Source organism: Ranitomeya imitator, chromosome 5 (genome assembly GCF_032444005.1).
Source record: "Ranitomeya imitator isolate aRanImi1 chromosome 5, aRanImi1.pri, whole genome shotgun sequence".
NCBI lineage: Eukaryota > Metazoa > Chordata > Amphibia > Anura > Dendrobatidae > Ranitomeya > Ranitomeya imitator.
This window is the reverse complement of record NC_091286.1, coordinates 675,032,023-675,043,174: the sequence shown is the minus strand read 5'-3', so window position 1 is coordinate 675,043,174 and position 11,152 is coordinate 675,032,023. Positions and strand designations below refer to the sequence as shown.

Here is an 11,152-nt window from a genome sequence, read left to right as displayed (position 1 = left end):
ACCTGGCTACTCCATTTCCTCGCCGCTGACATCCCCACTATCATTATGGGCGACTTCAACATCCCCATTGACACTTCCCTCTCAGCTGCCACTAAACTTCTATCCCTCACTTCCTCCTTTGGCCTCACTCAATGGTCTTCTACAGCCACCCACAAAGATGGTCACACACTGGACCTCATCTTCACCCGCCTCTGCTCCCTATCTAACCTCTCAAACTCACCTCTTCCTCTTTCTGACCACAACCTACTCACATTCTTTTCCCTTTCTACTCCTTGTCTACAACCCCCACCCCACAAACTCTCACATCCTCGCAGAAATCTTAAACACCTTGATCTTCCATCACTCTCTGAATCCTTCCTCCCTCTCACAGACATAAGCTCCCTACACAATGCGGATAATGCTGCCGCTCTATATAACACCACAATAGCTGCAGCTTTGGAATCTTTTGCCCCTCTCACACATACCAAAGCTCGCAAAATCAACAGACAACCCTGGCACACCAGCATGACCAAAGAACTGAGGGGAGCTTCCAGAGCTGCTGAGCGCAGATGGAAAAGATCCCACTCCAACGAGCACTTCATCACATTCAAACAGTCCCTCACTACTTTCAAGACCACACTCACCACAGCTAAACAAACCTACTTCTCATCTCTCATATCCTCCCTGTCTCACAACCCCAAACAGTTATTCAACACCTTCAACTCTCTCCTCCGTCCCCCAGCACCTCCTCCCTCCCCACTCATCTCAGCAGAAGACTTTGCCTCTTTTTTCAAGCAGAAAATTGAGAACATCAGAGACAGTTTTAGTAAACAACCCCCAGAACCCTTCCTCCCAACCACCCAGCCCTCCACCTCCAAAACCAACTTCTCCACCATTACAGAAGATGGACTCTCCACTCTACTCTCAAGATCACATCTCACCACCTGTGCACTTGACCCACTCCCATCCCACCTCATCCCAAACCTCACCACAGTCTTCATCCCAACCCTAACCCATCTGTTCAACCTATCACTAACAACTGGCATTTTCCCCTCAAGCTTTAAACATGCCTCAATCACACCTATCCTCAAAAAGCCCTCTCTTGACCCATCCTCTGTATCTAGCTATCGCCCTATATCACTTCTCCCCTTTGCCTCAAAACTACTGGAACAACATGTCCATCTTGAACTGTCCTCCCATCTATCTTCCTGCTCCTTCTTCGACCGCTTTCAATCAGGCTTCCGGTCACACCACTCCACGGAAACTGCCCTAACTAAGGTCACCAATGACCTATTAACCGCCAAGAGCAAGCGACACTACTCTATCCTCCTCCTCCTGGACCTGTCCTCTGCCTTTGACACAGTGGATCATTCCCTGCTGCTGCAGAACCTCTCATCCCTTGGAATCACAGACTTGGCCCTATCCTGGATCTCGTCATACCTAACTGACCGTACATTCAGCGTCTCCCACTCACACACCACCTCCTCACCTCACCCCCTATCTATCGGAGTCCCGCAAGGTTCAGTTCTAGGACCCCTGCTCTTCTCCGTTTACACCTTTGGCCTGGGACAGCTCATAGAATCTCACGGCTTTCAGTATCATCTCTATGCTGACGACACACAGATCTACATCTCTGGACCAGATATCACCACCCTACTAACCAGAATCCCTCAATGTCTGTCCACTATTTCATCCTTCTTCTCCGCTAGATTTCTAAAACTTAACATGGACAAAACAGAATTCATCATCTTTCCCCCATCTCACACGACCCCCGCAACGAACCTATCCATTACAGTAAACGGCTGTCCACTCTCCCCAGTCGCACAAGCCCGCTGTCTTGGAGTAATCCTTGACACTGATCTCTCTATTAAACCACATATCCAAACCCTTTCCACTTCCTGCCGCCTCCAACTCAAAAATATTTCACGGATCCGCACATTCCTAAACCAAGAATCCGCAAAGACCCTAGTCCATGCCCTCATCATCTCACGCCTTGACTACTGTAACCTCCTGCTCTGTGGCCTCCCCTCTAACACTCTTGCACCCCTCCAATCTATTCTAAACTCTGCTGCCCGACTAATCCACCTGTCCCCCCGCTATTCCCCGGCCTCTCCCCTCTGTCAATCCCTGCACTGGCTCCCCATCACCCAGAGACTCCAGTACAAAAGCCTAACCATGACATACAAAGTCATCCACAACCTGTCTCCTCCATACATCTGCGACCTCGTCTCCCGGTACTCTCCTGCACGCAACCTCCGATCCTCACAAGATCTCCTTCTCTACTCCCCTATTATCTCCTCTTCCCACAATCGCATACAAGATTTCTCTCGTGCATCCCCCCTACTCTGGAACTCTCTACCACAACATATCAGACTCTCGCCTACCATCGAAACCTTCAAAAAGAACCTGAAGACCCACCTCTTCCGACAAGCCTACAACCTGCAGTAACCACCGATCGACCAAACCGCTGCATGACCAGCTCTACCCTCACCTACTGTATCCTCACCGATCCCTTGTAGATTGTGAGCCCTCGCGGGCAGGGTCCTCTCTCCTCCTGTACCAGTTGTGACTTGTATTGTTCAAGATTATTGTACTTGTTTTATTATGTATACCCCTCCTCACATGTAAAGCGCTATGGAATAAATGGCGCTATAATAATAAATAATAATAATAATAATAACACTTTGGTCTGCCATTTAGCTGTTCAGGCATTGCTCAATTTCACACCTTGGTCGACCAGCGTTTCTTTTTACACATCACTAATTTAATTAAACTGTACTATTTCAAACTGCCATCTCAGGTGAGGAAACCAAGACATTATGATTTAATTTTGGGAAAAATCACAACAAATCGAGTTTCACATACTTATAAAACTACTGTTTATCACTAAAAACACAGCAAAACCTGATCACTGCATTTTTTGCTACGTTTTTATACTTGCTCATTGCTTTCTACTGTACAAAGGCTGGTATCTATGTCTATTGCAATTACAGTTCATACATATCTGTGTAACTAATCTTAAAAGGAAATCTGTCATTAAAAAAATGCTGAAAAAATGCCAAAAGAAGTGACATGCTGCTTTTTTCAAAAACACACAAGTTTTCCAAATCAGTCAGGAGAAAAGACCAATGTGTGTGCATGAGATTTCTGAAATCTCATACCTTTTCCTGGTACTATAAAAACAGCTTTTAATTTACATAAACTCGCTTAAAAACCGCAGCAAAAAAACTGCAGCAAAAATGAACATGTGAACATAGCCTTAGAGGTTGATGCACAGGTTTGGTTCCTTGTTACTTTACCATCGATGATTGTGAGAACAAGAGAGCTTTGAGGAACAAGGAGAACATGTAATACTTACAGTATATATTAGTGGGTGCTACAAAAGTTTGACCCCAACACATCTGATAAAATAAATTGGACAAGCCTTGCAAGGAGACACTGCATTGGCTTTTGTTTTATAAGCCTCCTGGCTCTCGCTGTCCTTAACTTGACTTTGCCATTGCTCTTACAGTCTGGTACTCTTTCCCCACCTATATTCACAGTTGTTATGTGATATGTGACTAAGAGCTAGGTGGGGCACAAGAGTCAGTCAGGTGTGGGCTCTGCCAAGTTCAGACGTTTACATCAGCTCTGGTCTCAGCCATGGCTTTGGAGATCACTTTAGCTACCTTCTTTGTGTTTGTTTTAACATTTTTATATATTCTGAATGTTCTGAAAAGTTGGAATAAAAGCAACACTGCAAATTCTCCTCCTGGACCAAGACGCTGGCCACTGATTGGGAATTTGCATATTCTCAATTTGAAGAAGCCTCAGCTGACTTATCTAGAGGTAAGAGATGTCACATCATACAGAATCTAAGAAATCTAAAGATACAAAGTATATTGAGGGCTACAAAAAACACCTATATTCATTCAATGTCTATTCCCTTCCTAACATATGTAGCAAATTATTGTAGGTTTGGGTCCTAGTGTGCTGATTTACTGCACGTGGGTGCACAGAGCCATGTTTGGGCTCATAGACTTTCTATTGAGCATACGCACTGCTCTGCGCATGCTTATGCAGGAGCTCAGTGTTTCTACTTGCTAAACAGCCTACTGTAGGATTGTTTTCCACCGATCAGTTGGGGGTCCCGAGACTTCGATCACAACCCATCGGATACAGATGTTAAGAAGGGACTAGATATTAAATAACAAATAGAAGAGATCAGAGCTGCACTACCCCACATAACCTTGGGATAAATGTGATGCTGGTTTGTATGATAGCAATCAAGTTTTTCTAACCCTTTTAACTCAATAGTTATTCCTGCAAATCTATATAGAAACCTGAACTTGATGTTAAATTTTGTTATTTGCTCTAAAAAATGAATATTTTTGGAAATTTTGCGGGGAACCAATCCTCAAACTGTGCATTTATCGGTCTACATTTCTATCACTGCAAGTCTATGATGTAGAGAAGGTTCCTGGATCAGGAGGGTGCAGGGTAGGGAGAAGATGAAAAAAAGTACATGCACAAAATGAAGTCAACTTCAAAAATGTCCAGCAAATGGATGAACCCAATTGAGGATGACTGTATTTATTTATTTTTGCTTGCTTACCATAGGAGCTCAGTGGTTAGAGTTGTTGCTTTTCAGAGCTGAGCTTCTGGGTTCCAGTCCTTCAAAGGAAAACATTCGCAAGGAGTCTTTGTGTTCTCCCCATGTTATAAAGACGTACTGATAGGAAGTTTAGATTGTGAGCCCCAAAGTGGATGAAAACAATGATGTTTGTAAAGCGCTGTGGAATTAAAATAAATGCACATAGTGCTGTTCATTCCACAGAACTTTACGAACCTAATCATCACTTTTCTTTTTGGAGCGAACAATTTTAGAAATTCTTTGGAATACGGAAAGAAAGTAGAGTACCTGCAGAAAACCCACACAGATGTTCTCCTTGGTGGGATTTGAGCCCTTGACCCCAGTGGTGCAAAGCAACCATGCTAACAGTAATAGATACTTTGGCATACAAAGGTAAGTGATGTTTAAAAAATATATTTCCGAAGGGAAGCACTGTGGCTCAGTGGTTAGCACTGGGGTCTTGTGTTCAAAGTCCTGCCATGGACAATATGTTGCATGTGCTCCCTGTGTTTTTCTAGGGGGTTTCCTCCAGGTTCTTCGGTTTCCTTCCACACTACAAAGAAATACTGATAGTGAATTTAGATTGTGATTCCAAGTAAGTGCTGTCAAAATTAATGGTGCTATATAAATAAATAATAGATCTTCTGGCAGTGCTTTCTAACCCAATAATTAGCAAATTTTGACAATTTTTTTGTCCCACTCAAACAACATGTGGGCGAGTACCTATAGTAGGTGAGTACTTTTTTGGCATCGTGGCAAGATGCAATTTTGTTCGTGCCTGCATATTAAACCAAAGCATGCAAGGGTATCAGCTAAATGCAGATTAGCTGACATTAGGTTGCCTAAGTATTGGCACCCAGTTGATAGGCTGGATAAAGAGGCTTTTGTGGTCTGGTAAGATTTTGCAGGGTAATATCACAAGACTACAGCCATAAGATGAATAATAAAGTGGACCATTTGTAGGACCGGAATACTGTAAAGAAGTTACATAGGTTGAAAAAAAACCTAAGTCCATCAAGTTCAACCTTTTTCCACCACTTAAGTGTGCCTATCCTAATTATTGTAGGTTTGGGTCCTAGTGTGCTGATTTACTGCACGTGGGTGCACAGAGCCATGTTTGGGCTCATAAACTTTCTATTGAGCATACGCACTGCTCTGTGCATGCTTATGCAGGAGCTCAGTGTTTCTACTTGCTAAACAGCCTACTGTAGGATTGTTTTCCACCGATCAGTTGGGGGTCCCGAGACTTCGATCACAACCCATCGGATACAGATGTTAAGAAGGGACTAGATATTAAATAACAAATAGAAGAGATCGGAGCTGCACTACCCCACATAACCTTGGGATAAATGTGGTGCTGGTTTGTATGATAGCAATCAAGTTTTTCTAACCCTTTCGAGTTCAACCTTTTTCCACCACTTAAGTGTGCCTGTCCTAATTATATTTTCACTATTGATTTTCAGCTTGCAGAGAAATATGGCCCAGTTTTTACCTTTTATATGGGCACAAAAAAAATGGTGGTCCTCGCCGGATATGAGACCGTACGAGATGCACTTGTCAGCAATGCTGAAGTGTTTGGGGGAAGAGGAAGGCTTAAAATATTTCATGATATGGACAAGGGAATGGGTAAGTTATCAATTTTTTTCTATTGTTAGTTTGATTTATTGTGTTGCATAATTTTTTCCTCTAACCTATGATTTGAGTGAAAAAAATTATGAAGAAGTGGCTATTTGTGATGAGCGAGTACACTCGTTGCTCGAGTTTTCCTGAGCACGCTCGGGTGGTCTCTGAGTATTGGTTAGTGCTCGGAGATTTAGTTTTCGTGGCCTCAGCTGCATGATTTATGGTTGCTGGAAAGCCTGAGTACATGTGGAAATTCCCTAACAAACAGTTATTCCACACATGTATTCAGCCTGTCTAGCAGCCATAAATCATGCATCTGCGGCAATGAAAACTAAGTCTCCGAGCACTAAAAAATACTTGGAGACCACATTAACGTGCTCGGAAAACCCGAGCAACGAGTATACTCACTCGTATAACACTTAGATAATATCAAGGGGTGAAGTCAATATTTATACAATTTTGTTAGAGCCATCAATGTAATCAGTCAATTATACAGTTGCACAGTGGATACATCATATTCTCATTGATCACCATTATTCCACATGTGCCGTAGTGAACCATATTAGACTGACTCAAATTGAAAAATTTGATGCAAATCTAATTTCTTGCCCAAATTGGAGGAAACTTCCCAATGCTTGTCAGATTCACACGACTGTTAACCTCATATGGAACTTCTTATATTCTCTTAGACCACAAGGCGAGGTATAATTAAAACCTGTGCCCCCCCCCACAGAGCTGTAACTGATGGTTTCTGAGGCTGAGTGGAAATATGTAACAAACCCAACCTTGAATTACCAATGGCAACTTATAATACTGCTGTTGTCTTTTTTATGACAGACGTGGCATTGGACCCCCTCTAGGGGTATAGCTAAACCCCTACTATCTTCTATAGTTATGTCCTGCTTGGTCTGAACTGAAATGTCAGTGCTATCTGATTATGTAATGTTCAATATTTTATAGGATATGGTTCACTACATAATGGATTTTATGAAAAAAGAGACAAAATGAACACATGGTCTTCTCCTTAATATAGAACTGCGGGAGCAGAGCGCTTAACACAGGGGTTCCCTATTGACTATCTTTTTATACCTGCATTATGTCACGCCTCCACAGAGCCTGCATTAGGCAAAATGCACTTTACACTATTCTCCAATGATAAATATATTTGAGAAGCCTACGTATGAGGATCATTTCAAACAACTAAGTAAATTAATACTGAACGTTCTGTCCTTATTTGTTTCTGATCTGTCTAAGAATCATTAACTAAGTAAGTAAATAAGGCAGCACACTGCAGCGCTAAAACATACAAACTTGAAAAACGAAATTTGAACTGCATTACTGCACTAGAAATATGAAAAATGAGATCTTTTAGCGCATAAAAATGGCCAATTTTATGTGTACCTGGTAGCCCCTTTACGGCATCTCTCTTATACCAGGTCCTAAACTTGCCTTACCTCGCTGAGAATAAACGTCTCCATCTGAATGGGTACATGTGAAAACCTCTTACTAGACTAAAATTCTCTCTCTCTGTGGAGGGGTATTGGACCTGCTGTAATTAAAACACCTGAAGCTAGGAGGCAGAGTGCACGATCAGAAGGCTAGAGAATACATTTCAAAAACCTGACCTGCACATCCAAACTTAGACTCAGTGTGAACAGGTGCTGAACCCAGAGTCGCCAACTCGTATATAGTTAAGTAAATAAGGCAGCACACTGCAGCGCTAAAACATACAAACTTGAAAAACAAAATTTGAACTGCATTACTGCACTAGAAATATGAAAAATGAGAGCTTTTAGCGCATAAAAATGGCCAATTTTATGTGTACCTGGTAGCCCCGTTACGGCATCTCTCTTATACCAGGTCCTAAACTTGCCTTACCTCACTGAGAATAAACGTCTCCATCTGAATGGGTACATGTGAAAACCTCTTACTAGACTAAAATTCTCTCTCTCTGTGGAGGGGTACTGGACCTGCTGTAATTAAAACACCTGAAGCTAGGAGGCGGAGTGCACGATCAGAAGGCTAGAGAATACATTTCAAAAACCTGACCGGCACATCCAAACATAGACTGAGTGTGAACAGGTGCTGAACCTAGAGTCGCCAACTCGTTTTTCAAGTTTGTATGTTTTAGCGCTGCAGTGTGCTGCCTTATTTACTTAACTATATACGAGTTGGCGACTCTAGGTTCAGCACCTGTTCACACTGAGTCTAAGTTTGGATGTGCAGGTCAGGTTTTTGAAAAATAAGAGTCATTAACTGACATTTCTGTTCTCTAACTGTTAAATATACAAACACGATGCCGCAACATTTCTGTTTCAGGATTTCTAAATTCTTCAGAGCACTAATATCACATAATAATTACAAGAGTTGAAATTTACCCATTATCTATCTTACAATACTTCGAGCCATGGCAACATTTTCTTTTGCTGTTTGGTGTTTATACAATGCTACAGGATGAAATTATTTAGCATAATGTTTCCAATAGAAAGCCACAAGTGATGAGCGAGTGTACTCATTGCTCGGTTTTTCCCGAGCACGCTCGGGTGGTCTCCGAGTATTTGTAACTGCTCAGAGATTAAGTTTTCTTCGCCTCAGCAGCATGATTTGCGGCTACTAGACAGCTTGAGCACATGTGGGGATTTCCTAGCACCCAGGCAACCCCCACATATACTCAGGCTAAATCTCCGAACACTAACAAATACTCGGAGACCACCCGAGCATGCTCTGGAAAACCCGAGCAACGAGTATACTCGCACATGACTAAAAGCCACCTAAACTGGCAGTCTTCCTTAAGAGTGCTAGTCACAATGCCTCCTTATCGACAGTAAAGGTCAAAGTGACCTAATAACAGTGCCAACTGCTATGTTCCATTAGTGGCAAATACACATAATGGATCAAGAATATTTGCCAGATGTTAAAAAATATGGAATGGCAGAGAAATATGTAATTTTGTGTTGTGTAATGGACTGTGGTGCCTCGATGTCCTGCTAGCTACTTTAGGATAGTCAACATCATCATCCATGTATGGTTGATTTAACTTTTGTTGGGCCTGATAATGTCAATCTTCGTTTATGGAGTGGCTGATAAACTCATCAGAAGTTGTTGATCTTAGATGTATGGTAAACTTTGTATAATTTATCCATCATAATAATTGATTTTAGCCAAGGGCTCTGCACTTGGTCTCTTGAGGTGTCATTGTAGTTGCCTATTCGGTGATATATGTTTATTCCATAATTGTGGGCACAATATACAGGAGGTCAAGGTTATAAATGCAAACTTTTTTACTTAAGTATATACCTGACTAATTTAATACTAGATTGTGATTATTGTACTGTATTTTTTGTCTATGTCATCTATAGTTATTTTTGATTCATGCAATATGTTGTCATTTTTGAGCTGTCAAATGCGTTGCATAAAATGTCATTGGCCCATATGGGAATTTTCCCTAGTCAATATGGTTCATCATGTGAAATGTTTCTTTTAATTTGGAGACACCATGGACCCATGTTTGAAATTTAAAAAAAAATGGTTTGACATCCCTTTAAAAAACCTGAGGCTACTAACACTGATTCATTACTTAATACTATGTGCTACCAAGGCTGATCTCCTGACCTTCCGCAGTTCTCTGACTGCCTGTGTTGTAACATCTGTTGTGTAGCCCTTGTACTCAATAATGTCCCCAAAGTACAACAGAGGTGTCCTGATGCCACAGTCATCAATTCATCAGTACCCACTGAAGTCTGATGTCCCTCTACTGACACACACAAGCCACTATACAGTTGGATCCTTCCTAACCAATTCTGTTTTCTCAAACTATCACAAGATTTGTAACACAAGATCAGCAGCTTTCTAAAAATAAAAATGATTTTGCGATATTCTGTCTGGAGATGCTTATGTCATACAGCGACTAGCAAAATGGTAACAATGTTTTGAACTTTTGACTTTCAGGCTCCATATCTCACCATTCACTATAGGTTCTAATGTAAAACGACCATCATGTTACAGACAATCATCTTGGATATCTCATACATAAATTTGGCTTGCAACTATTTAGCGTGTGATTAGTTATGCAGATTCTTGTCATGTCACTGCATTGTTACTGTTTTGGTTTTAAAAATCTAAATTTTAATTTGTATTATTTTGTTAAATCCACCATTGGCTTTCAGCACTGTCTGGGCTTGCTCTCATTCAGATTGAAACATGTCTCTAGCAAAATATGATCACCGGTCAATTCTACACCTTCCCCATGTTAGTGGATAATGGTCGACTCGCTTGGGTATGTATACAGTTTTTTTTTTTTCAACTCTACTCACAAGTGTTCGATTTGAGTTTAGGTCTGGTGACTGTGAGGGCCAATCCAGCACCTCTACTTAATTGTCATTGAACCATTTCTTCACCGATATTGACATATGCTTCGCATTGTTGTCCTTCTGGAACACTATGTCGTCCTTTTCATACTCATATTATGAAGTAACTCATCTTGTAGGATACTCACACACAGCTCAGCATTGAGACCATCCTAAATCCCATTCAAGAATCCAATGCTTTTGGAGTTAAAGAACCTCATATTATCAGACTTCTCCACCAAACTTGACAGTTAATAAAATTTCTTGATCCATAAGCTTCTTTTTTCTTCTTTCAGACCCATTTTCAGCCATCAGAGCCTGGTTTATTGACTTTTGTCTCATTGCTCCAAATCACCAGTGTCCAATCTTCTGCTGTCCACTTTCCGTACTTTTTTGAAAACTCGAGCCGACGCTTCTTTTGGCGATATTGAATTTGAGGCTTCTTTACCTTTTATTGAGCCACCAATCCAGACTTGTGTAAAGTGCATTGCACAGTGCTTGCTTGAATGTCTGTGAACTCACTATTACGAAGCATATGACCCACCTCCACTGCTGTGTTTGTTGCGTAAGAACTGATAGACCTTTGTAGTGA

At 41.5% G+C, this 11,152-nt stretch overlaps 1 protein-coding gene across 1 annotated transcript in view; it reads left to right on the top strand.

Moving 5' to 3' along the window:
- The first annotated feature begins 3,551 nt into the window (after positions 1–3,551).
- Positions 3,552–11,152, top strand: part of LOC138638770 (cytochrome P450 2K6-like) — a 42,718-nt gene continuing 35,117 nt past the window's right edge. The window contains exons 1-2 of the mRNA XM_069728342.1: positions 3,552–3,807; positions 6,055–6,217. Coding sequence (XP_069584443.1) covers positions 3,622–3,807; positions 6,055–6,217 — 349 coding nt within the window. The 5' untranslated portion in view covers positions 3,552–3,621. The remainder of the gene's footprint in view (positions 3,808–6,054; positions 6,218–11,152) is intronic.